Source organism: Patagioenas fasciata, chromosome 12 (genome assembly GCF_037038585.1).
Source record: "Patagioenas fasciata isolate bPatFas1 chromosome 12, bPatFas1.hap1, whole genome shotgun sequence".
NCBI lineage: Eukaryota > Metazoa > Chordata > Aves > Columbiformes > Columbidae > Patagioenas > Patagioenas fasciata.
In genome coordinates this window covers 25,112,704-25,140,525 of record NC_092531.1, presented here as the reverse complement: position 1 = coordinate 25,140,525, position 27,822 = coordinate 25,112,704, and the positions used below count along the sequence as shown (strand labels likewise).

The following is a 27,822-nucleotide window of genomic DNA, read 5'->3' as shown; positions in this document are numbered from 1 at the left end:
AGGGTAACAGGGAGCATCTGTCACCATTTATTGCCGCCTTGCCTTGAACCTTGACACATCCGTAAATCCCCACTGTCTTTAGAATCACCAAAAACTACCCCTTTTCCCTTCTTTTAAAGCTTTGATAAAGTGCATTCCTAGGCAAGCGGTCTTATATGAATTTAAATTACTCAATCTATTTCTGCTTTCTTACTATTATTAAAAATATCTTTACAATACTATATCCTCTGAAAGCAGTGGGAAATTTGAGTTTAGAACATCCCAGATTTCATCCTCGTGTCTAATACTTTAATAATCAGTTCATACACGCATACACACATCAAAATACTTTCTTGTGAGTCTTAGATTGGGAAAACACCATGAAACATTATTTAGAGCTTGTTTTTGTGCATACAACTTTTATTTGATGATTACTTTGTTTTCTAACATCCACATCTATGTGCTGTGAGCAGCCCATAATCACAGTGATGTATAAAACACAGTCTTCCATTTTGGTCTATGTCGATGTATTGAACATTAATGGAACAGTCACTTGGTGTGGTCACTTGATGTGGCTTTAAAAATCACTTGAATTTTTACAGTACCTGGTAATATAACAACATTTAAAATGGGAGCTCTGTTTTGTACTATGGCATACATACATTGGAAAGATGTAAACTGTTCATATCTACATGGCAAGCTCTGAACCATTGCTTCACCAGCTGCAGGTCCCAAATGTGCAAGTATATGGGGAGGGGAGATGGACCTTATTGTGCAAATATTCATGCAAATAGACCACTGCATAACAGTAATAATAAGGCCGTGGAGAACAGGGCTCAGATTAGTTAACAGCTCGAATTAATTCATTGATCTATTTTCCAAATGTGGACAAAACTAAGTACTGTAGAAATTTGAGGACCAGAAACACTATATGCAAAGCTTATCAGAAAGAATACACTTAAAATACAATGGGAAATAATTCTGCAAGCTTGCTTACAAAAAGTAAAAAACGAGACTTTTATTTCTTCCATAGAATAATAATGGTAATAATGTTTCTGAAATTCCAGCCTACAAATTCAGTAAGATATAATACATTAAATAAATCAGAGCAGCATGCATTTTCCATATATCTACATGATTTCATATAATTATTTCAAAATTAGAATGATAAAAGTAATTTATTAAGTCCAACCTCGTGAAGAATTTTACTCGGGGAGAGACCTATAATTATGAGATGGAAAAGCAGAGAATAAATTATGGCTATAAAAAGGTTTTGCGTGTGAAATAAACAAAGATGCGCATACTGTGTATAAAATAGCAGTCTGTTCCCAAGAAGAAAGAGCCTTCAGTGGGTTTCTTTTCAAAGTTCTCATGCAAATGGAAATGTGTGACCACTGAAGTACCCTTTTTCCCTTTTTGGTGTTTTATGATACAGAACGAGTCAGAATGGTGGGATGTGACCTGTGTGGTGGGGTTTTGTTTGTGGTTTTCTTTGTTTTTCTTCTACCTACAGCTCAAAGAGTTTCTTAGTTTAAAGGGCACAGAGAATGTAGAAATAGATGTTACATTAGGTATTCCAATCAGGTATTTATTAGTGGCTGTGGCTGAGAAAGCACTGTAATTTAGTGCTGACCCATTCTAGTCAACCTGATTCTTCTTTGTGCTACTTCTTGGTGTGAAAACCATTTCCAGCAGAGGCTGCTGTTCTATGGGGTGCATGGATAAGTCATTGTTTTTCTGGATGTTGTGAAGGCCTCTTCCTTTCATTGTCTGCACTCTGCACCGTCTCAGGAGAGTCACCAGAATTGCTTTCATCATTACCATGGCGATAAATTTTCCTACACAGCCCCGAGGGCCAAATCCAAACGGTTGGAAGTAGCGCGAAGGAACCTGTGCAGAATAACAGGAGGAATAAACTTTACATTTTTTTTCACAAAAGTAGCCAAAAATATGATGAAAATTGCTAGTAGATATATTCTGAAAAACCTGTGGAAATAATCTCTCGGGAGCAATTCCTTCTCTCCTTTACACTGAAGAGCCCTCCCACCCAAGTCAGGCCAAAATACAGGCACCTATAGAAGGTACGCTATTCTAAAAGCTAAGATAGCAGGGAATGTAAAGTTAAGCAGTTGGATTCTGCCAATATGTTTCAGTCTGTTCACCCTGTTAACTACAGGGATTTTACCACAAGCTATGAGATGGAGTGAAGCTTTCTCTCTTTAATCTACATTAAAGTTTACTAAAAGCTTTTCGAGAAAATGTTCATCATAAAGCTCATAAATGTCTGAGATACAGGCTGGTACTTTGTCTAAAGATAATCACAAAGCCATACACTAGGATTGGACTGGATGATCTTTTGAGGTCCCTTCCAATCCCTGACATTCTGTGATCCTGTGCCCAGCTTAAATAATAGTAATGAACAGGATGTATAGCTAACCAGGCACTTTGACAAAGGGAAAAGTCTTATGGTCACAAGGTTCCTGATCAAAACAAGAGGAAGATACATTGTCAATAAATAATACCCAATTTCCTGAAAGAAATAACACAGCAAACTTACATTTTTCTCAAAATTTTCTAGAGAAAATTCATTTGGCTTTGGGAAGAATTCAAGCTTATGCATACGTCCAATATTGAGAATGATGTTTGTCCCCTTTTTCACAGGATAGCCATCAATTACATCATCTTGTAAAGCTTTTCGCATGATTAAGTCCACCACTGGCTGGTACCTCATGCTCTCATAAATGAAATTCTCCACGATTCTTAAATTGGGCATGTCATCACTCTGTATATCTCTGTCACCTTGAGGGATAAAACAGATGGTGGAAAGTTGGTTATGAATTTAATAGCTTCATTGTGCAAATACTGAAGCATTTTTGGAAGATTCTCAGTTGCTGAAATGGTAGGAAGGATCTAGCAGCTTCTAAGTTGTTTTATGTAGCCTTACCTATTTGGGAAATCTGGCATACTGCTCATCAGCATAAATGCTACTTCATTAATTAATGCTGCTGATTCTTGAAACACTGAGCCTTGTTCTGCTTTCTCGTCAGTGACAAAACTCAAAGTCCTTCCCTGGTCCCACGGCTGAGACCATCAGGTCAACAACAAAGAAATCCGAGAGCTGACAGCAAACAGAATCTGGAGTAGTCTGCAGATAGGAAATAACTTTGTAGGGACCTGAAAGTGTCAGCAGGTGGTGGGGTTTGGCTGGATGTGGAGCTGCGTCCTGCTGCGCCCTGACTGTTTCGGTGACCACCAGTAGCCTCCGGCCAGCTTGGGTCCATCAGCAGCAGCATCAGTGCCATGGTGCACCGCCAGCGGGAGCCTTAGTTGAACTTCACGCTCCGAGCAGTTCAACAACTCCAGGCCGACCACCGTGGTGGCCGTTTTTGGAGATAAAAGGCAGCTTTACTACCCCGGTTGATCCTTCGCTTAAGGAAAAGGCAACAAAGCTCTACTTTGGCTATCACGAAGAAATAGGGAAAATGAATGAGTACTCAATTCTCATGAGGACAACAAAATAACGTTTAATAAAAGCACATTAGAAAAAAGAGTAAAGGAGTTGTTATACGCTTTCCAGTGTTTAACTGAGCAGAAGCAAATCTTCAATAAGAAAGCATGAAATGCGTTTCTATAGAAGTTCAGTGTCAGGCTTGGAATGAAGTCCAGACAAAGGGCAGAATACAGATTTGGAATATTTTGATTATGTTTTGAATAGTTAGTAATTGGTACTTAAAGCAGTTGATACCAAAATGGATGACAACAGAATACAGTTTTGATTTTATCTCGTCTTTTGTTTCTGCAGTCATAGTGAAACTTATACACGGAGAAATACTGGTGGTTAGAAATATTAGAAATGAGCATACCCTTTTGCTATTTTGAGGGAAATGGGAAATAGTTTCAATGGAACTTATGAGGTGAGTGCTGATTTGCACTACGGTTGCTGAGGAGTGAACATAGCACATTCTTTCTAATAGATTGTTAGTTCTTATGATTCCTATTTCAATTTGCCTTACAAATTGCTCATCTTCTTTCATTTCATCTTTAATAAAATCTTTTAGATGTAATGGTAGTTCATATATTTTACAGCAAATGCTTCTGCTAGAAGGAAACACTTAGAACTTTCAGCCTTTGAAAAACTGAAATTAGATCAGTGCTGAAGCAAAATGATATTCCTGCATCACTGACTGTGCAGCTCCTGCTTACCCATAACAGTTTCAATTTCTCTCATCATCTCCTCTTCCACTGTGGGGTGCTCTGCAATCAGGATGAGCATGAAGAAGAGCGTGACCGACAGAGTGTCGGGAGCAGCAATCATCATCTCCAGCACGCACTGGTTCACGTTCTCCGCGGTCAGATCCCCTCTGTTCTGGAAAACATGGAACATTTGGGGACAAGGTTGATCGCTGACCTCTGATGGCAACAAAGGTCGCTATAGCAGTAGAATGGGAAGGACCTAAAATACGATTCTGTGATCTGCTTTAAACAAAAGAAAAAATCTTGGCAGTCTTTTTCATATGCTAACTAGCATTTATTTTTTGCCTTTTGGAGAAAACCAGAAAATCCATGTTTCAATGACTATGTATAATCCTACAGGAAAGCATGAGTTTGTTCATAGCTCATATGCCTATGGATTTATTGCCTTTCCTCACAGAGTCTGAGCTGTCAGAGATTATACACGGTAGGATTTACGTAGTATTTGAAGCCTTGGTGGACAAAACGCAACATATCATGATAAAATATAGAGGTTAGGGAAGGACTGGAGGATATTCAGGGATAGATGCAAGAGTTTTAAGGGTATTGTTTAAGCCATGAAAATAATCAGACAAGCACCCGCTTCCAAAAATGCAACTGTTCAAAGTTTGAATCGCTTAAGGATTCTGCAGAGCCAAGTAATTTGTGTCCCTTTATGATGATACAACTTTCAGATAAATACATGAAGTTTAAGTTTCAGAGCCTGTGCTGGTTGTGACAGGAGAATGTCAGAAAAATTAGCCATATTTTGAGTACATTGCCAATACCTGTGCAAAAATCAGCTGGGATGCAAAATCCATGTGTTCATCCAACTTTTCAACAGTGGAAAGCTTCTGTCGTTTCTGTTCTATTAAGATTTCCATTGCTCCTTTCAGATCCTTGCTGAAAACAGATGAAATCCAACATACTGATAAATGTCTGCACCTTTTTAGTATATACTAGGGTACAATTAGAAACATAGAGATGGCAAACAAATGTTAGAGAAGATAAATCTTGTGTCTAGTTCATAAGACTTGTCAATCACTTTAGATGAACCTCCATCTTTCCCTTAAAGCCTTTAAGCTATATAGTTCTATCAAAGCAGTTCATTACACATGCCTCACAAGTAGTAGTTTCCTGTCACTAGATGGAACCCAAATCCAAAAAGAACAAACTGATTGCCAGTTCTTTTTATATCCAGTCCTCTCTTGGCAGAAAAAAGCAAATGAGGTCATAAAACCAGAAGTGGCACTTCTTATTTTTGCAAAGAGGAAGATGGTGAAATGTATTTGTTCTTTATTTAGGAAAAATCCCCTTCAAATGGATTATAATGCTGAGCACCAAGTTTTAACTCAAAAATGAGTTACTGACTCCAAAATGCACATTGAGGGAACCAATAAATAGAACTATTCTCACGGGTTAGCTCTTCTGGGACAGTTTGGTTTTGATGAACTGGATAACAAATGTAACTTCACGCCATGTGATGGTTTTTTCTTGTCTGTTTGAACTGAACCAGTAATTTCAATGTAGTTTCACATCTGAGAGGGCATTAACTAATATTTTGGTGAGTAAATGAAGGTCGAATAGACAAAGGCTTTAAATCATTCCCTGAGATCAGTGACTCGCAGCATCAGTGGCAAATCTGGTTCTGTTGCTATCTTGGGTCTGCAGATAGGGGACTTCAGCAGCACCTTTGCCAATGTCACCATTTCTTTTCTAAAAGGCAGAGGGAAACAGGAACCTCCTTTGTAGAAAGAAAGCGTCATTTGCAAATGAGCTGTAAAACTCTTGATACTTACGCTGCCTCTTCATATTTCTTGCACAGCCAAGAAATCTTGAAAAAGATGTCGGGCTTTAATAAAAGTGCTTGCCAAGCATCAAAGTAGTTCTGGATCTTAAGTACGATGGCGTGTTCTGAAAATAAACATTAATAAAAAGCAGCATAAAATTTAAACCTCAATAGTCAAAATAACAAATGCTTCAGAAAAAATAATAATAAGGCTCTGTTCCCTACTCCAACTAAATTAACTGGAATTTGATACACAATTGGTTTTAATGGTGGTAGATAACATCAGGAAACATTTCTAGCACGCTGTAGGAAAGGTATAGAAGTTTCTAAGAAAACCCTCTTGGTAGCTGGCTAAAAGGAGACAGTGGTGTGTCAACCAGAGCCAACCAGTAATAATTCGGACATCACGATAATACCGTTTCTGTCATATGCTTTTGAGGATGAAGAAATCACAGAAGACGTAAGTTGTTAGGTGAACTTTTCAAGGCAACTATTTAGTTTACTTGAAAGAATTTGATTCTTACATGTGTGTAATATTGGGATTGTACCAACTTAGTGCATAAAAGTCTCTTTAAGTGGTACTATTTATTAAGATGAGTGTGGCAAGCTAAGGTATAGTTTTGGTCGTATAAAATTCTGTTTTGCAACTAAAATATTTCAAAAATCAATTTCAGTTAATTATATGGTGATAAAAGAGTCTGTTCTTGCTCTGTTTTCTGAAAAAAACCTGCTGAGTGATGTCAATGAGTTTTCCTTGGAAATGTACTTTAGCTTCATCACGAAGTGTAAAAATAAAGCTGTTAGTACCATCCAAAGGGATCCCGAGAAAAAGCTTGTTGGATGTGTCAAGCATGATCCGTCTCATGAGATTCAACACATTGATGTTTCCTGCTTCAGTGGTTACTTCCTCTAGTCTGTCCAGGTGATCAATGGTCGATTCGACACAGATCGCTATCATACGCACCAGCCCGGGGCCGGACAGAGCTGAAATACACGTGCAAAATGATGGAAAGATTGGTTAACTTTCACACCTTGTTTCTAACTTATCAACTGGCAAGAATGGTGTCAATAAAATCTGAAGCATTATCATGTGGATGGTGTAGAATCAGTCTAAACCGTACTGATTTATCACCTTTCGAAAGAAAAATGGAGTTAAAATGGCAATGAACTCCAAGCCTGAACTTCCCTTGCATCCAGGCACGTTGTATGTCAGCCACACATTTTACACCAGGTTCACACCATGGTGAGGAAAGAGATTGGGCATCCTCTGTGCTACCTTTGTTCTTTAAGAATTCAAAGGCGACAAAAGGCAGTGGTCAGCTCTGTTGCTGTGTAACTCAATGGGATTCTGATAGGCTCCAGCTGGAATGAATTTAGAGAATTTTTGCATGACTTTAGAAATCTTGCCTGAAGTACTGTATTTAAATTCATTTTCCATACAAGAATTGCTGTAATTGCCTCAAGGGCATTATTTTATCAAGGATATGTGGAGGGGGATTGTATGTTTGTAACTGAGAAGAGAGGAGGTCTATTTTTGTTAGGAAGGCTGTAAAATCATTAGAAGGAGCTAATTCTAACAACATGCAAATACTGAAACTTTTCAATTTGTGGAAAGGAGGCGAATCAAAAAATTGTAGACTTATAATAACACTGATGTTTATGTAATTTCCTATTTAATTCCAACCTAGTGATATTGTTTCAATCTTTTCCTCTGTTCCTACATTGGTTACGAGTATATTAAAGGCATGAATACGCAGTTCTGCTGTGCAATATCTTCTACACTGCTTTTGAAGCTACAGCACTTTTTGTTCTTTTTTTTTCCCCCTCCCTCAATTAGAACAAGACAGAAAAGTCTTTGAGCTCAGTGGAGGCTGGGATAGGAACAGCCAACTGCATTTCTGGAAGTACCGAGTGAGCTGATGAAACTGCTGGACTTGAAACTTGAAAACATCTAGAAACATGGCTGTGGACATAGTTGAATTTTGTTTAGATTGGATGAGATTAGGAATCGAGGTTCTCCTGCCCCTCTGCTCTGCCCTGGGGAGACCACACCTGGAATATTGTGTCCAGTTGTGGCCCCTCAGTTCCAGAAGGACAGGGAACTGCTGGAGAGAGTCCAGCGCAGCCACCAAGATGCTGGAGGGAGTGGAGCATCTCCCGTGTGAGGAAAGGCTGAGGGAGCTGGGGCTCTGGAGCTGGACAAGAGGAGACTGAGAGGGGACTCATTCATGTTTACAGATATAGAAAGGGGCAGTGTCAGGAGAATGGAGCCTATCAATGATAGGACAAGGGGTAATGGGTTCAAACTGCAACACAGGAGGTTCCACTTAAATTTGAGAAGAAACTTGTTCCTGGTGAGGGTGTCAGAGCCTGGCCCAGGCTGCCCAGGGAGGTTGTGGAGTCTCCTTCTCTGCAGACATTCAAACCCGCCTGGACCCCTTCCTGTGGAACCTCAGCTGGGTGTTCCTGCTCCATGGGGGATTGCACTGGATGAGCTTTCCAGGGCCCTTCAACCCCTGACATCCTGGGGTTCTGTGAATCTGGAAAACAACTTCAGGACCTTTTCAAATAGTGTACCAAGCAGGGGTACCAAGTAGGGTGTGAAAGAACATGTGCAATAAAATAATTTTGTAGGATATATAAACAGAACTGATTTCTGTAATTTAAATATGCAAAAGGCAAACTGCCCTTCAGAAGAGACAGACTGTGTGCTGCAGTGATGCAGTGCATTAACGAACACTGCTTTACCTTTGGTGAAAAAGGGTCGAATTTCTTTCCAGTGTGCTGGGTTGTTATTAAATATGATGCCATTTTCATACATGCCAATGCACTGTAATCCAAGCTTGCTCCCAAATCGAGAAACGTAATGCCAGTGTTTCATTACATGGAACACACTTGAGGATCTGGGAAAGAAACAGGGAGGAAAAAGCCCAGAATTAAATATTGTTTCATAGATTGCACCGAGAGATTTTATTCTTACATTTTATAGTTGCTCTGAAACGCTGACTTGCTCTTCTAGCTTGGCAGAAAGTACAATGCTGGACATTACCTGTTGGTCCTTTTACATATTTAAGTCTTGATGATAATTGCCTTGAGAATGCAATCAGAGCAGTACTGTATTCTGTTTAGATTTAAAACTTTTTCAGTTAAAATGCAAATGGTTACCAATTGTTTTCAATCTGAATAGTGTGTATACATAGAAACATGTACATATATATGGCAATGACCAATATCAGTTACTTCAGAAGATGAGGTATAAAGTATTTGACAGTCAGTCATCTAATCATGATGTGTATTAAATCACAGCTATACTTTCATAGCTATTTGGTTATAACCAGACACATACAGAAAGCATAAATATACATGCATCATTTAAATATGCAGCATCATAATATGATGAGACGTGAGATAACTATCCCTAAATAGACATGTTAGGGAAATCTGTGATATGTGTAAGTCTTTTTACAGCTGACAATATTTATTTACACATGCTGGCAAACAGGTTGTGACCAGCATTATTGCTTTAACATAGAAGTTTCTTTAGAGGGAGTCAGCATTTTAGGAACGTCCACCATGAAAAACCTGATCATGTTAAAGCCAACAAAAAGAAAATCAGAATAGAGATTGAAATGAATCAATATCTGCTTTCTTGATCATCAAGCATACTCTATGGACCAAATCCTAGATTTCTTACAGGGGTTTGGTTCATCTTTTTTCAGTCAAGTGAAGTGAATGGGACTTTTGCCATTGACTTCAGCAGTGCTGGGTTTTCGCTATAGATCTGCATGACCACAGGTGAAGTGAAGAGTGAGATGCTGTGCGGTGCAAACAGACAAACATGGACTAAGGAGTAAACCAGGAGTAAAACCAGGGACGAGTGCGTCTGCAGGTCCAGCATTATGTTTAATACTGTGTGTAACTGGAGTCTATGAGCAATCCCATTAACTGGAGCGGAATTACTCATAATCCTAGAACACTGCATTTGCTTAATTAATTTACTGGATTGGAGCCATAATCTTCAAGCATTACCCCCATGTTAAGGAGAAGCTTAAGAACACAGGAAACTAAAATTTGGCTTAAATCCTGCGTTGCAGTCAGTCTAGGTTCCTGCATATTATGTTGCCCTAATATTAAATGGAATAGTATAAGAGATAGTAAACATATTTTAGGCTTAAGCCACAGTGCTTAATCTTCCTTTCCATGAAGAAAATGAGAAAATTCACACAGACATCCATATCAGTCCTTAAAGAAACAAAAGATTAGAAAAAGCTCTGTGAACAGCAGGAAATAAAAGGTTTGTGTTGGGATGATTTTTGAAAATAATAACTTCAATTGTACTTTAGGAAAAAAGTAGCAAAGAGGTTATAAAAATATCAAAAAAGCTCTTCATATCATTAAGGGTAGAAAATAAGGATTTACTTGCTAATTATAAATGTTTCTTCACCGCTGATCCAAACTCTCACAAATTCTCCATATGTCTTATTGTAGTAGTTGCAGGCATTGCCCACTCCCATCCAGAGAAACCTCCCGTGTGAAAGGAGGGGACCGATTCCCATACAGTATCCCGGCCCTAAGGAATGCGATAAGAGAAGTTTGCTCACTGACAAGAACGTCCCTTTGAGCATCATCCTTTTAAAAGCAACATTTTAATGTGGCAGTCGAGATCTGCATTGGGCAGTTCACTTATATAATCCTGTTCTCAAGTTCTGTCTTAAACCTGCATCCCTGGTGAAGCCCCACTTAGTATCTATGGAAGCCTAGAGCCCTTTTAATGTACATACAACTAATGCCATACATTACTTCTTTGTATAACTTCAAAGTGCAGCTCTGAGATTGCTGACGTTTGGAGGGGCAACGGCCAGATATTAGAAAGAAGAAGTTATCTGGGAAAAAAAATGCATGTGGTTTATTAATTTGTGATTTTAACAAATCTTCTAGTGATCTTGACTGAATTTGCGTTGAAGTGCCATAGTAACACCTACAGAAGTCAATATCCTTTTCATGTAATTAATGACACTTCTTGTCGTTAATACTAGAATGAGCAAACAGACATTTAAAGGAAGGAACACCGTACTGCTGTGAACTTCTGCAAACATGCTGACGTGGGAGCTCGGAACGGATTAATAAGCATTTAGTCGACACAGTTCTCAACTAAATCTTTCCACTGTAACTCAGTTTTTGTCTTAAAACAAAAGGGAGAAAGTGGAAACAGTAGGAGAGAATTTGCCTTTCATTTTTTTTTAAAGAAATTTCCTTCTTCAGTGAAAGCAAAATTGTCTGTAAAACATAAATCTAACACCATAAACCAAAATAAGTTCAGTATTTGCAAAACTTGTTGTATACTGCTTGAAATTTCAACAGTTGCTTATGACTCCCCTGTTTCCTAATGGGAGTTGCGAGACCTCAGATCATTTAATACTTGTGAACTTAAAGCATATTAATTTAGCTCTATCTTCTTGTTGATCTGACCTCATAAACTACCATGTACGTGGGAAAGTATTCACAGAAGGCTATGGGTTCTGCTTGAGTGCAATACAAATCATGGCCTAGATAATAATTTGTTTATAGCAAAGGCAATTTAGAAAGCTTTAAACTTAAAACATATACAAAGTCATTTATAGCACACATGAAACTGACCATCTAGAGTATATACATCATAAAGCAGAAAACTGAATGTGCTACAGTTATATAGCCAAGCCAGATTTATTATGGAAATTCTGAGGTTAGAATGAGCCTGCTTTCTTTTATCAGTTAGTTTTACAAACCTGTTATTTAAAATGACCTAGTAAATTTTGTTAGCATACAATCACAGTTCAGCATTACTTTCTCGCTTAAATTTGAGAAACAAACCAAAAATACGCTCAGAGCTAAAGTTAATTTACCTGGTATTGATGAAGTTTCTTCATGATTCCATATCAGAAAGAGGAAGAGCATGAGAATGAGGATGGGCACTGTGGCCACGGGCACGGTGTCGGGTACGAGGCTGCTGAGGTTGTAGTGCATTGGATTCAGAGTTTCCAGTACCATCTTTTCCCAGGGATTCTGCTTTGCCTTAAAGAGAGAGAAAGGGGAGAGAGGTGGTTTTTCAAAGCCCAGAGATATATTCAGCTTTAGTCGGTACCTCTCAAGCCCTTTGCAGTTCTTGCAAATGAGTGGATGAGCTCTTGAGGTAGCTTTATTTTGTATGAGAGCGCCTGCCGGGACCGCTTGCCAGGACAAGCTGCATCACAAGTCGAGACAGACATGCAGCAGACACCCTTTTTACTTGGAAATAACAAAGCTTTCCTGACCTTGCTCTTGCAGCATAGTTTTGGGTAGCTGGGCTGACAGACAGGTTATCTCTGATGTTGACTTGGCTGCCCAATACTGAGGTTCACTCCTTGCAAATTTCTAACCAAAACACAAGAAATTAAACTTTCAGCACATGTGGAAGCATTGAATGAGTTCACTTAACGAGCTTTTATCTCGGTTGTTTTTCCTTCATGCATTCCTGTAGTGCCCAGAGTCCTTGAATTTCCAGCAAAACTCCAGCAGTTTTTCCTGATGCAGAGAGTGCGCCCATGTACACCAGTCTGGTGTGCTTTCTTCTTTAATTGTCAACGTTTCTTTACGCTTCTTCTGCTGAGTACTTTGAAAATGATAACATGTGCCATAAGAACCAGGATCGTGGATCGTCTGGTACCACAAGCTTCCTCAGGCACTCAGCAGCGCTTGACACAGTGGCTGGGGGTGGAAACACCAAAATAACCCCACAAGACACACAGGTGAACGGACAGGTCTGTTCTGCATAGGAGGAGTAGCAGTGTTCCTTAGAAGTTGTTTTCTGTGGTTTTGACTTAAACCATAAAATATGAGAGGCGGTTGTACCTGAGAAGGAAGATGTTATTCTATGAATGAGAGTTCACGTAACCACAGAAAGATACTGCTTGTAACTACACAGTAATTTATTAATAACACGCCTTCTTAATTCTGCTCTGACATGAATTAAGAATAGATTTGCTTCGTTCCTTCCTGTGACAACATTTCAAAGTTGAAGGATGTATTTACTTAAAATGGAGCTTTTTGTTCCAGTTTGCTTTCAGCAAGTGCTTTCTTATTTATCTTGTGCATTGGCCTCACATTGCAGAAGAAAGCACAGTTTACCTTGTAGTAGCTATCAGTGCTATAACTCGGCCAAGTAAGGTCACTGAATAGACTGGAAAAGTTTAGAAATGGAACAAAGCTCGAGTGCCCATTGTGCGTGAAAGAAGCTTTCACTGTTCCTGCTCATTTTGTCTTGAAACCATGTATAGGTAATTTCCTTTGCAGCTGGTTGAGATATGTGTCTGATCAGAGGGGTTTGTTGGTTCTGATTGTTACTTATTACGGTGGAGGGGGGGCGGGAATGGGGCAAAAGAAGCTTTAAAAATCGAATAGTTGGAGGAAAGAGGCGAAGTGCTGCCGTGACATAACAAATGGATGTGCACAGGCTGCCTGACCGGGCAGTAATTCTGGATCTTAACAGCCAGGAAAGCATCACCAGCAGAGGGCCCTTCAGATCGCTGATCTTTAAGTTTTGACGACAAAGCCTGGCAGAAAATTCTAGGTTCTGTTAAAGGTTTTCTTTGCAAAAGGTGATATGGTGAATGATGGCAGGGTCCTCAGTAAACAGTTCATATACGTAAACGACAACTGTGACCCCTTTTATGCCAGTTAGAGCTTTGTGCTTGATGACTGTGTCAGCAAAAGAGCAAATTACATATTGCGTTATAGATTAGAGCTGAAATTGTCTAATGGTTTTGAGAAGGAGCTCATACAACTGCCTGCAAGCTCTTGAAGAGCCATTCCTGAGGGACAGAGTTCTTTCCTCTGTAGTGGTTCATCTGCCAGCAGAGATGTGAGGGGGGAAATATCTGCTACTTGTTACAAATCCCCAAATATTAGTGACCAATATTAGCAGCATCTGAAGCAACAGACCTGGGTTTAACTAAAGAGCTTGGAAAAGTAAAATCTTCAATAGACTGATTTCACACAAAAATCTATTGGCTTCTACAAGCCCAGTAAGTCTCTGTTTTTCCAGATTAAACGTTGTAGCCTTCCTTTCTTCATAGAAGTTGATTCTACATATCGCCTGCTCTCAGTTAGGAATGACAGTTTCTTGGGACTGTGAAGGTTCAGCCATCCACATGGAAGCCTGTAGACAGCTTTTGGTGTGCATTGCACAACTAGGAGGCCAACGTCTGCTTGGATTTGTTCTGTGGGTGCTGCCTGAACATGCAATCAGTTTACTATGGAAACATGTTCTAGCAATGTTGTGTGATTACTATAGCCTTGTAGAATAATCCTGTACCACTTGCTTACTATGAAATCTAATCTAAACGGCATTTATAAATGTATCTGTTCAAGTTGGAGGAGGAGGAAGAGGGAAGGAAGAGGTGGCAGCTTTCAGCAGAAGCTGGAAGTGGGAATACAATAATGATCATTCTGGCAATCTAAAGGGGTTCTTGACAAGTAAAGGAGGTGGTGGGAGCCTAATATTGTGTCAGAGGGCGAGACAGAAATGCAGAACATATTCCTGATTTTGTGGTGTTGAAAAAATACGTTTGTACCGTAAGTTTAAGAAAAGTATCTATTTGTTGCCGTTTGCTATTATTTGGAATTGTGGTTTCCTTAATTGTATTGAGCTTTCTTATGGCAGTATTACCTTGTTTCACAGCTGAACAGGATGTAGCCCTAGTGCAAGTTTCAGTTTTTAAGCTCTGCCAGCTGCCTTCTAAAATGCTGTCGCTTATTCATTCGGTGTTAGTGGTGGCCACCAGTGACTCATCCTGTGAACAATACTTGGCTTTTCTTCTCTGCCTCAGTGGCCACAGAACCTGATTTCTTGTCACCCCTCCTGCTCGAAGTGGACTGGAAGTGCAAGCGGAGAGATGGTTGGAGTTGCAGTGCTGTTGTAAATGCTGACATTCCTGTTGTTTGGAGTCTGGTCACTTAGTTTTCTGAGCACCAACCAGCACCAGCATGTGTCTGGGACTTAACTACTCTATGCATGTTGAACCCATTGGCAGAGAAACAAATACATTAAAAACATCTATAAATGCAGGAGTCTATATAAACATTACTATTCGTTTGGGTAACTGCAGGAAGGGCAGTGCCTCTTTCATGTGCCTTTACATGGTGGTTGCAACCTTCATTTTTGAACTTATCAGCTTTGTGCCTGTCACTCCAAGTCATCTACTGATGTATCTTTGGGGTTAGGTCAGAAGTTGTAATGTATTAAATAAGGAGTAATTTACACATGTATTTAGGTATCATGGAGGAGCCATTTGAAGCCACTGTAACCAGCTTGGAGCTGTAATTTCTGCAAGGTGATGATCAACTAAGGTATCCTACAGGCTCTTCTTCTCCTTGTGATTTGCGTGAACGATTTTTCGGGTACAATGGAGCTGTAAGACCTGCCTTTAAACATTCCACAGAAGTTACTGGATCCTTTTAGTGATCCCTAATGCCAAAGATCTGTTGTTGCTGACGTATAACCAAGTACTGCCCAGGATGCTAAATTCTTGCTGAAATGGCTAAATGAACTTTTTGTGTTGCTATTGATTATAGGGCTTAGCGAGCTTCCAAGATGTTGGTAATATGCTGTCAGGCTGGTTTGGCTGTTGTCTTCAAGACCAGCCAGTGAAAGCTCTGATGTTCTGAAAGTCTTGATTCAAATGTATCCTCCTAGCAATCGCTGGTTACTTTGAATGTCTACATTGATCTGCAGAGGATGCTGAAAATTCACTTTCCACTAGAGTCTTAAGCCTTCAAATCACTGAGCAGTTGTGAAACCACCATTGCCTGTAGTGAGCGAGACCCGGAGTGGCAACCTGCTCTGTGTAACTGAAAATTCGGTAGCCATCTCTCTCCTTTCTGGCCAGTGTCCATACAGTTTCCTTGTAGCTATTTAGAAATCATGGGTGTGTGAGGCAAGGTACACTATGTGCTTCCCAAATGACTGTACAATAAGAGTTTCTGCTTTCTGAACACTCTGTAATTATATAGTGATTTTTCCTTCAGACAAAGAATGATCTAAAATTAGAATTTGGACTGTGTCCTCTTCTGGGGTTTTAATTGCAGTCTGATATATGATTTGGAAAAATAACTTGCTGGTTTAGTACTTTTCACCGAAGATCTCATTGTTGCTTAGGAACCAACATCATGTCCATGAAAAGTATTATCCATGTAAGATGGTAAAAGGGTTTAACCTGAAACATACATCTCCTGAGGCACAACTGCTGTGTTAGTGCTTGTAAGTCATCAAAATAGCTATGGAGATACGCAAACCTTTGCAGTATTGGCAAGAATATATTGTACTGCTTGCCTGCCTCCGAGTTTCCTTAGAACACCATAAGCTCCAAACTAACCAGAAAATGACCTGTGGATAGACAACAGGAATTTCTCTCTCACACACTTCTTATCAGACTATGGCAAAGCAGCCCTGTATGAGGAGGGCTTTCTCTATGCAGATACTAACAGTTTGCTAACACTATTGAGTGGGAGGCTTTGTTTCCAATTTGGCAGATAGCAGGCAGCTCTGCCATAATTGTATGTGTGCTGTAGTGCTTTTATTGCTAGCAAACACCTGGACCAACTTCAGCAAAGAAAGTTGGTTGACACAGAAGGATCACTCTGTAAGAAATGCGAGTGAAATTAACTTTTTTCTGGTTATAAATGCCAAGTATTCTACCAAAGTATGTACGTTAATCCTGAAGAAAATTTATCTGGGTATTTCAAAAAACCAGACCAAGGAAGAATGCATGACTATTCTCAAACTACTCTTCCTGCAAATGCTTTTAGAAATCAGAGTTAACTAAGATGTAGTAGCTCAAAGATTGCACTTTTCCACAGCAAATACCAACCGAGAGAGACCAAGCTACGGCAGAATAAACAAATCCTCTGGGTCACTTCCACACTTGTTCTACCTGATGGCCTTTTTTTAACCATCTTCTCCCTGCTGCAACAACGATCATTGGAGATGTTGGTTTGTCCAAATTCCCTCACTTTCCGACTGATTTTACGTTGCTACACATCATCAACAGTTGCCAGTGTCCACTTCATGCTATGCATTGTACCTTAACTGCGTTGTGGTACACATCTTTGTATGAAACATAGTGAAAGGAACAAAATCCACACTAGAGTAGATAGAATGAAACTGGAGACGACAGCAACACTGAACAGGTTTGGGTTTTTTTGATCAGTGGAGCCTGTATTTATAAAGCCTATAAAGTCTTAGTATTTCTTGATGTAATAGAAACAGTTAGAAAGGTTGAATGAGGTGAGCCCTTTCTAAGGATGACTATTCTGCAAGAACATTGAGCCATTTATTTCAAAAAGAAACTTTGTAGAATGCTTACAAAACACATAACATGTTACTGTTATTTAAAGACCAAAAATTTGGTTTAACACCCGCAGATTTTCTACCAAACCCAATCTCCATTCAGACAGCGACAACACAGAATCTACAGGAAGTTAATGACAGTAAGTGAGAACAAAGCAGGTCCAGAAGGCACACTGCCTGCTCAAAAACAAAGAGCATTTCTCTACCAGCTCACTCACACTGCTTGAAGAAAAGTGCTAGAATATGAATTAAAGATTTACCTGTGTCCTCTCGTTACTCCTTGATTGTTACCAGTGAGGAGTGCTATCTTTGATACTGATGTGCTCCGTTTAAAGATCTGGATAGGTTTCCTGGTGCTCACTCTCTGTGGCATCTTTTATGCAGGTGCTTCGTGTTGCTAAGAGATCAGTTGCTTAGAGATGGAAGTTTGTTTTTTGTAATAGATCAGGGGCCATCGCTATTGAGAAGAGAATTTTGTCATTTTACCTCTACAGCTCAATGTATCTGCTGCAAAATAGCCAGTGATAGAGATTCACATGCCCAATGCTGACTGGAATTGTAACTGGAGAATAAAAACAGAAAAGTAAATGAAGTTTATAATGATGTTTGGCTCTGAATATCAAGGAAAGTGGTTTGTCATTTAAATGAAGGTGCAATTAGCAGAAATAATATTTTCTCCTAGCGTATCTACATGTATTTTTAATTTCCAAATGAAAGGAAGAAAAATCCAAACATTTTATTCTAAAACTGGGATGCACAAAGTTGTCCATCACCTTTTGAAAGGTACAATCTTGCACTGCCATTGGAAAAGTCTTACTGACTACCCTAAGTATTTCTGTGTATACTGTTTCCTTTATATTTCCCAGTTGGTTTGGTAAATTGTCAGAACTTCCTATACAAAGTAAAGGCTGCTTTCTGGTGCTTCTCTTTTTGCAGTAGCCTGGGGAAACTTGGACAAACTTAACCTACAAAAATCCAAATGTTTTCAAGAACTGTATTAAGCAATTACAGGAATCATTAAAATAATGACCAAAGATCTATAGGAAAAGGTGATAATGTTATTAAAAGATGAGACTAATGCAGAATTATTAATAATCTACTTATGCCTGTTACTTATAGTTTTGAAAACACCACTGAAGTCCAAATTTTCTTAGTTTCTGTTATGGGAAACACAGCCAGAAGCCAACAATCTCACTGAGGTTGCAGCAACGCCAGAAGCATTTCTGCCTGAATTCACAGAATCCCAGAGTGTCAGGGGTTGAAGGGCCCTGGAAAGCTCATCCAGTGCAATCCCCCATGGAGCAGGAACACCCAGCTGAGGTTCCACAGGAAGGGGTCCAGGCGGGTTTGAATGTCTGCAGAGAAGGAGACTCCACAGCCTCCCTGGGCAGCCTGGGCCAGGCTCTGACACCCTCACCAGAAGAAGTTTCTTCTCAAATTTAAGTGGAACCTCTTGTGTTCCAGTTTGCACCCATTGCCCCTTGTCCTATCACTGGTTGTCACCGAGAAGAGCCTGGCTCCATCCTCCTGACACTCCCCCTTTCTATATCTGTAAACATGAATGAGTCCCCCCTCAGTCTCCTCTTCTCCAGCTCCAGAGCCCCAGCTCCCTCAGCCTTTCCTCACACGGGAGATGCTCCACTCCCTTCAGCATCTTGGTGGCTGCGCTGGACTCTCTGCAGCAGTTCCCTGTCCTTCTGGAGCTGAGGGGCCACAACTGGACACAATATTCCAGTGGTATTTATAAAAGCCTCAGAATGATTTCTGTCTTTGTCAGCATGTTTTGCTTGAGGATGAGGAGTCCAAAAATGACCCGGACAGTTTGCCACACAAACACATTTTGATTCCTTTTCTGTGATCACTTATTTAATCAAAAGTACTGATTTTTAAAACTGAAACCTCTGAAGTTTTTATTTGGGCTCTTTCTTCTGTCAGTGCTATGTGTCTACTTAATATTATAAAGAATTGGTGCCTGAACTGTAATTCAGGGACAAGAAGCCAGCTGAATTGGTAATGAAGAAGTCCCAAAAGGGGTTAAATAATGTGAAAATACTTGTTGATATTTAAACTAGGTTTTGTCAAGGCTGACTTCTGTGGGATATATCTTTAAATCAAATATTATTTCTGTATACCAGAGAAAACGTACTTAGGCTCTTTCATGCCAAAGAATTCCCGGAACTTCGTATAATGTGACCGGAATGATTGGACTTGTTGTTCACTATAAAGATCTGTGGTTGAATAATACAAATTCTTCAGAGCCTGAGTGGGCATCCACTGAATTAACAAAGTTCTTTTTTATACCATTAGAAATGGTATACTGAATATTTTACAATAGACTTTTGAGGAAAAAGGGTGCAAAACGCTCTTCATAGTTGAGCAGAGGGTACGCAACCCTGGAGAGACCCTGTGGCTCATGTGGCAAAATTGATTAGACTTCTGTTGTAGTAATAAGGGCTTGAGTCTGAACTACTAACTATGTAGAAAGAAAATAACTTCCTTTAAAACAGTGGAAATGAAATCACTAATATCAGAATCAGAACTTTGAAACTAGTAGGATGGTATCAGGCTCAGATCTTAATTCTTTTCATGTCCTGATGGTTTCACTGCAGTCACTAGGGTATGGGACAAATGCTCACCTTACCCCACACTGGTGTATCTGTCCCCAGTATACTCCATGCTGGTTTAGGATAAAAGGAGAGACAGACATCTGTATGAACATCGGCTGTCAGCACCAGCTCATGCTGAAGATCCATCTGGCTTGGTACTTTGTCTCAGATATTGGCCAAAACCAGATGCCAAATGGAGAGTATAAGCATTGGGCAAATACATATACTTTCCTTCCTCTGCCTTCCCCGCACTGTTTACGGATAAAGAGATTTCGAGTGACAGTGTTAGCTATCCCTATGCTTGCAATAATGGCCACCTGTCTTTTCCAGGAACTTCAAGAAATACATCGTAGTAACTTGACAAGGCATTTTACTCTTACCTTTCCTCCTAAACAAGTCGGTTGTCAAGTACTGAGAGAGCTGACGCTACTGCAAGTACCTGTATTAAATACTTCCTGTGCTACTCTGTGATTTAGAAACGTGTATCAGCCACGGGAATAGCTGATGGTTCTCTCACTGGTCAGCAAAATTGTTCAACAAAGCATTCACTGGATATTTCCAAGCTTATAATTCCTTAAACTTGTATTGGGTGATCTTGCAATTTTTATTTGTTTGATTCTGCTTCAGTCCACTGTTAAAGTAATGGGAACTGTAACAGTAAAGTGCAAGGTGCAGCGGAAGGTCCATTGTAGACTCGCAGGAGCCTGAGTGCTGTTTCTAAGCAGCTCCTTCCCTTGGCAGGCACGCACTGCACTCTGAACCTGTTTGTGTCTCTCCCATGGGTGTTTCTCTGAGTAACTCTTTCATACTTTTACAATAAAGTATCTATTCATTGTCATAATGTCACCCTCTTAAAGAACAGTGTGTACATATGCAAATGGATGTTGAGGGAGTCAGTAGCACACAGTATTGGAAATCACTCGATCCACACTTTGTGCATGAGTTTTTCTTACGCAGTGTCCTGGAAGGAGCTGGTCTATTTGGCTGTTCTAACGTTACATTCAGTGCAGACGTTATCCCCTTTTTTGCCTCCCCAGCAAAGTTTTCTTAATGCAAATCAGAGCTTGGCTTCTCCAGCTAATGGCATTTTTAAAGATCATCTAAGGATTCCTATATCGTGGGATTGGCTGAAATCCATTGGTACTGCCCACAGGTTTTATTTTGTGCCTAGATTTAGAAGATCTATATTGATCTATATACACCAGATGGGTGTGGCAATGCTGTTCTTAAATTTTCACAACTCGTCTTCTAGGGTATCTTCCAAAAGTCCCAAACTTTTAGAAAATGCATGTATTTTAAAGTAAAATGTAGTTGTGTGGGGAGTTCTCCCAGTAAAGTCATGTAAAACATATGACTGAAGGATGTAGTAAAAAGGATCTCTGCACTAAGGCATATGTAGGGTATAATGCTGTTGGCTCTGAAGTTAGTTTTCCCTGTATAGAATATAAAAGCCTATATACTCAGAGGAGCATTAAAAAGACAGTAAAGTTCACTTGAAACAATGGGATTTTCATCCTTCCTTCGGCGGGAGTAGGATAAGGTGTCCTTTGAAGTATACACAGAGATGATAAGGTAAGGCGCAGTATACAGTTTTTGAAGTTTGATTGTTAAGGCTTGGCTTATCTCTGCCTATTTTTCCCTCAAAATCTTACCTTGGAATTGAAGTGTATGCTAGTGGTGTGTATTAATAACTTGTCCTTCATGCTAATTCATGGTTATCTAGAAAACAATTTCACTTATCTGCTATGTTTTCCAAATATATCTGATAAAGTTGTTATTCCCTTTCTAATTGTCAAAGGGATCCTAGGACTGAATGGATGTATGGGGCTTTGAGATACTTGGGGATGTGGGGAGGATTATGTTGCTATCGCCTTTTGGAATAGGCACTAGTTATTATTCTGCATTGTTTTTGTCTATTAAGAGGATTTAAACCTTGCAGTAAAATTAGGCTGTATTTCCTTAGTTAGTCGCCCCAAAATCACTCTTCTCATTCTGTCCAAATCAGGTTGGTAGCACAGCATTAAAAATTCCTAATAAAAGTCAAAATGCAAAGAGTTAACAATACGGATGTTTTTCTTCTATTAGTCTGTCTGCATCTAGTTCAAACCTTCAGACTACGGTAGACTACACTTCTTAATTCAAGAAGCACTGCTTATTTTGAAGATGGGGACAGTGTGTTCTTGTCATAGGCAGAAGCGGCTACAGTGAAGTATGATAGGAGCAGGTCACGGATATGCTGTCTAAAACTCTGTATGAAGTATCTGAACTCTACAGTTTCAGCTTGTTAGCTGTTCAACCTGTTTATATTTCCTTTTCTTTCCTGAACTGGTATTGCAGCTGGCAAGAAAAAAGGGATGTCTGAGGACTTTGTGTCCTTGGCGTGCAGGGACTAGTGATGACTATCTCAGATTTTCTCTCTTTGCCTGCGAATATAAGACTAATTTGAGTGCATATCTTTGGGGTATATGGAAAGGTGCTTTGAGAGACAACCTATTTCCTTGTCATGGAAAAACGTTCAGGCTATTGAGAGTAGTTTAGGGTGAGTCTTCAGATTGCTACAGGCTTCAACAGCTAATACTCTTTCTTTTATTAAGTTCTTCTGCCACCGAGTAACTATCTCTGCAAGTCTTGTGCAACATTCTCTTCGGTGGTGACTGCAATAGCGGTGGTACAGAACTTGTGCCTGAATGCATAGCCACAGAGGCAGAGTGCATTTTCTTGAACCATTAAACCACTTTACTTCAGCAGCTTGAATACACTTGCTGTCTATTGGTGCTGCTTTCACAAAAATGCCCCAGTATTCACTTAATTTTCCCAAGCCAATTTCTGTTATTTGGCCATTATAGTGGGAACAGGAGTCACATGTATCACATAGAATTATTTCTAATGGTTACTTGGATATATTGTGGGATGTTTCAGGCATTTTTTTTAAATAGTAAGGATGCTTTCCACCAAAAGTTAAAACCAAAAACGCTAAGCTCTTGCTAAAAGGGAATTAGAGCCTATAGTGCATTATAGTCCAAATCAGTCAAAGCAGTCATGATGAGTGTTGACAGAACAGAACATTTTCAATGCCAAAGGTGCTGCAGGCGTTTCTTCAGTAGGAATAACCACTCAACACAATGCTCAAGTTGAGCTTGGAAAGAAGGTGTGCAACAATCAGATGAAAACACTACTAACCACTTACGGCTGTTGTCAATCTTCTAAACTGCTTCTTCAAGTGTTGTTGGTGATGTTATTAACGGTACCAATTTCTCCATCAAGACAAGCTCTGAAGTGGCCAGGGCTCAGAGAAGCCTCTCTATAGCTGCGTTCTGACCGTTGTGCCGCTCCAGGGCACAGCAGCCTTGCAGAGGGGTTTTCTGTGCACGGGTCTCAGTGCTTATCTAAAAGAGAGGTTTCTGTATTGACTTCTGTCTTTGAAGGGCTGACAGTTTTGTATGAACACACGGCTTGTATGTTTAGGCCCCCTCATGTTAGTGTTTGGTGGAAGGCTACAATTCCATCCCCCCAGAAGCCCCGGTAGCCATTGCGAGAGAGCGGCTGACGTGGTGGGGGGCGTTCCCACGGTGACGGCGACCACATCCCCTCCCCTTGCCTTGAAAAAGCCTTTGGGAGCCTTAGTCGCTGCCCACCAGGTGCAGAGAGGAGCCACCAGCTTGTGCAGCGGGGTGCAGAGAGCACTTGTTGCTTGTCGTTCCCTCCGACTTATTGCCAGCGTCCCAGACTGCTGATGGCCATGGTCACCTCCAGAAGGAGAGCTTGGCTCAAAAAGGCTGTGGCAACGCGGACTGAGGTTCTGTCCCGACCGGTGGCTGTTCAGGTCTCCGGCTGCAGGGAGCACCAGGGCCTGCTGCTGCCGGGGGAGGTAATTACCCAGGTAATTATAGACCGGTCAGCCTCACCTCTGTCCCTGGGAAAGTAATGGAACAGCTTATCCTTGGTGTCATCTCAAGGCACATCAGGGATAAGAGGGTCATTAGAGGCAGTCAGCACGGCTTTACCAAGGGTAAGTCATGCTTGACCAACCTCATAGCCTTTTATGAGAATGTACCAAGGTGGATGGATGATGGCAGAGCGGTGGATGTGGTCTACCTTGACTTCAGTAAAGCCTTTGACACAGTCCCTCACAGCATCCTCACAGCTAAATTGAGGAGGTGTGGTCTGGACAATAGAGTAGTGAGGTGGGTTGCAAACTGGCTTAAAGAGAGAAGCCAGAGAGTGGTGGTCAATGGTGCGGAGTCCAGTTGGAGGCCAGTACCTAGTGGAGTGCCTCAGGGGTCAGTACTGGGGCCAATATTATTCAATATATTCATTAACGATTTAGACGAGGGAATTGAGTGTACCATCAGCAAGTTTGCTGATGACACTAAGCTGGGAGGAGTGGCTGACACGCCAGAAGGCTGTGCTGCCATCCAGAGACCTGGACAGGCTGGAGAGTTGGGCGGGGGATAACCTGATGGAATTTAACAAGGGAAAGTGTAGAGTCCTGCATCTGGGCAGGAACAACCCCAGGTTCCAGTATAGGTTGGGAAATTACATATTAGAGAGCAGTGTAGGGGAAAGGGACCTGGGGGTCCTGGTGGACAACAGGGTGACCATGAGCCAGCACTGTGCCCTTGTGGCCAGGAAGGCCAATGGCATCCTCGGGTGTATTACAAGGGGGGTGGTCAGTAGATCGAGAGAGGTTCTCCTTCCCCTCTACTTCGCCCTGGTGAGACCCCATCTGGAATATTGTGTCCAGTTCTGGGCCCCTTAGTTCCAGAAGGACAGGGAACTGCTGGAGAGGGTCCAGCGTAGGGCAACAAAGATGATTAAGGGAGTGGAGCATCTCCCTTATGAAGAAAGACTGAGGGAGCTGGATCTCTTTAGTTTGGAGGAGACTGAGGGGTGACCTTATTAATGTTTATAAATATATAAAGGGTGAGTGCCACGAGGATGGAGCCAGGCTCTTCTCAGTGGCAAACAATGATAGGACAAGGGGCAATGGGATCAAGCTGGAACACAAGAGGTTCCACTTAAATTTGAGAAAGAACTTCTTCTCAGTGAGGGTGGCAGAGCCTGGCCCAGGCTGCCCAGGGAGGTTGTGGAGTCTCCTTCCCTGGAGACATTCAAACCCGCCTGGACACCTTCCTGTGCGACCTCTCCTAGGCGTTCCTGCTCCAGCAGGGGGATTGGACTGGATGATCTTTTGAGGTCCCTTCCATTCCCAAACACACTGTGATACTGTGATACAACACGGTGCAATAATGGTAATTTTCTGCAGAAGCAGCTGCTGGCAAAACCAAAATAGTTACATGTGATTTTGTACCAAACCAACCAAAATTGTCCTTTGTTTGTGAACTCAGAATTCACAAGCTCTGAGAGAATATATCCCAAATCCCAATTATCTGTAAAAAATGATTTTTGACTTTATAGGAGGTAATTATGCTTATTCTGGGTCCTTTCTGATAAGCTATGAAATGCAAACAAAGCAGAATTTATCAGAGCCTGTGCAGGTAAAACTTCTGAATCATCTGTCATTATGTTTATCCGCCAATCCTACAATGAAATCTTAACTTGACCATTACAAAATTGCTCACGATTACTGGGGTCTTTGCACAACTCAAACACAATGTGTTTACTGAAAATCTAGTTCTAACAAGCTAAACTCAGATTGCAGAAGCAGTACTGAAATTTATTCCCTTGAAGAGACGTGTTTGCTGAAGATTTTGTCTAAGACAGCAGCATAATGGAAACAGTGCCAAGTCCTGTCTGCACACTCAGTGTTTGGTGGAAACCAATCCATTTCAATACCGGAAACACTCAGGATTAGTAGCAGCTCTAAATGAAGCTTTTGTAAATAGCCTCACAACATCCCTGCTTAGGGCATTACTGCACAGTAACACTTTAAAGCCAGCACTGAAGGAAACACCTTGGTGGCTGCTAGCAGAATGACCGTGTTATTTGGCGCTTTGCCTTTGCGTTTGCAGAAGGTGCTTAGCACCTTTGAGACTGCAATCCTATAGCATCCAATCTGTCCTACACATTCAAAAGTCTGATAAAATTACCCTTAAAGTCTTCCTGACATGATCTATTTGTTAAGAAAATTACTATTTTTTCTAAGACATAATTTGTGGCATTTCTTGTCCTTCTGCGGTATCTTCAGACACCTGAGTGTGGAGACCAGGAACATAAATTCAGGCAGTGCAATACGATGGGGCTCTTCCCAGACGTGGTTCGTGCCAAAGCGCTTGCTTGTTGATGTGGGCTGGAGCTACAATGCCTGTAAAGGAACTAAGTATTCTGCCAGCGTGCCCCCTCCATCCTGTATTCCCAGAACAATTTGGATGTTGTGTCACAGCCGTGTGCCATTTGGAGACTGCACAGAGCTGCACATTTTCTATTTGGTAAATTAGGACTCACACAGCTCAGAAACGAGGGTGTTTGGGAGAAGGGGAGGGAATGTGCCCCTGCTTCCCACTGGAAGAACCTCTGTGTCTTCCACGCTGTCTCCCTAAATAAGGCAAAATATTAAAAATGCTGTTTGATGTGACTGCGTTTTATTATTTAGTTACATGAGCAGCTTTCCTGAAAACTGTGCGTCTAGATAATTTATATTAAAAGCCCACTTAAATTTGCCATCTAATAACAAAAATCTAATATAGAAGGACTCAATTGTTTTTTTCTTGGTTTGTATTTCGGTGGTGCGATGACTCGAGAATGTAAAATCTTTGAAACAGAGACAACCTTTTAGGAAATGTGTCTGAATAAGGTCGATCTTAGTAACCCACCTTCCTCGAGTGGTAATACTGCTATGGATATGACTCGTTTTTGAGTTCAGACAGGTGTGTCTAAACCTGTCCTGCACTTGCTTTGTTAGCGGCTCTCAGGTAGAAGTCCATGTGTTCACTTAAGTTCCATGCCTGTCTTTAAGAGGCACCGAGGTGTCACAGATGAGACTGTTTAAGGTTCCTCTAAGGCCCCTCTTTTACTATCAGAACCTCCAAGAACGTGGTCCATGGTTTTGACTTGAGTAGATATGTAGTGTCTATAATAATATACCTAATACGACCAGCAGTTGTGTTTTGCTTGTGAATGTTCTGAGATCACATCGCCACCTCCTCCATCGATAAATTATCTCAGTGCAGTTGGTGCATTTCTTTTGCAGCCTCTTTGTGGCTATTATTGTGTTTGGTTTTCTGAAACTCATAGATGCCTGTAGTAAATTAATTATTTGAAATATCTCCTGTATTATTTGCTGAACAATGATATAGTGCTATTTCTTTCTCTTGGCTTTATAAATAGTCTTATGATATATTTAAGGTGTGTACAGCGATATACCAAATGAATATGTTAAAAGTGCTCAAATAGCGAAAACGGTTTTAATTCCCTGTGAATCACGATGGTAAATAAAATGAATGACAGAAAGATGAGGGGAAACAAGGTGGAAAGTTGTTTAGATTCCATGCTTTCTGACTGCAAATTACCAAGAGACACAGCCTTAGTCGGCTCTTTGTTGGATTGCGCTATGGGCAATAGTAGTTGTAAGAGTGACGGATGCAACATATATGTGATAGAAGGTGGAGAGGAGACATTTCTGAAGTAGAGCAGCAACCTTAATGCTGGTCTACTTTATATCCAGCTATTTTTCATCTTCCAGTCTGGTATCCTTGGTCCACAGAGGCATCCACACTTTCCCCTTGGACAGATTCCTGGAGGGTGGGTCGAGTTCCCATAGTGCACAGACCCCGAATTTCTCCGGTCTTGTTGGAATACCTTCAGCAAAAAAATGTTCTTTGTTGTTGTGTGTACCACTCTCAATATAGAGACAATTCAGGTTTGATAATTTCTTTGATAACGAGTATTAAGTATTT

General features: G+C 40.7%; 1 protein-coding gene across 2 annotated transcripts; it reads right to left on the bottom strand.

The window, feature by feature from the left end:
• Window positions 1-451: 451 nt before the first annotated feature.
• CYP19A1 (cytochrome P450 family 19 subfamily A member 1) lies at window positions 452-17,720 on the bottom strand. Of its 2 annotated transcripts, XM_065847461.2 has the most exons (10): window positions 17,621-17,720; window positions 11,881-12,049; window positions 10,418-10,568; window positions 8,747-8,901; window positions 6,806-6,982; window positions 6,009-6,123; window positions 4,998-5,112; window positions 4,183-4,345; window positions 2,537-2,778; window positions 452-1,869 (listed from the first exon to the last, which is right to left on the bottom strand). In XM_065847461.2, the coding sequence occupies exons 2-10, from the start codon at window positions 12,023-12,025 to the stop codon at window positions 1,618-1,620; spliced, it is 1,515 nt and encodes a 504-aa protein (XP_065703533.2). In that variant the 5' UTR covers window positions 12,026-12,049; window positions 17,621-17,720; the 3' UTR covers window positions 452-1,617. The 2 variants fall into 2 exon arrangements, with proteins under 2 accessions (XP_065703533.2, XP_071670268.1); XM_071814167.1 differs by lacking the exon at window positions 17,621-17,720 and having other exon boundaries at window positions 11,881-12,193.
• Window positions 17,721-27,822: the final 10,102 nt, after the last annotated feature.

Excerpts from the sequence above, each read along its gene's own strand:
- CYP19A1 (XM_065847461.2), bottom strand. The coding sequence starts at position 12,025 with ATGGTACTGGAAACTCTGAATCCAATGCACTACAACCTCAGCAGCCTC. Across the intron at positions 10,569-11,880 it reads AGAAACTTCATCAATACCAG|GGCCGGGATACTGTATGGGA; the intron begins GTAAATTAACTT and ends CGCATTCCTTAG. Across the intron at positions 8,902-10,417 it reads GAAACATTTATAATTAGCAA|ATCCTCAAGTGTGTTCCATG; the intron begins GTAAATCCTTAT and ends TTTCTTTCCCAG.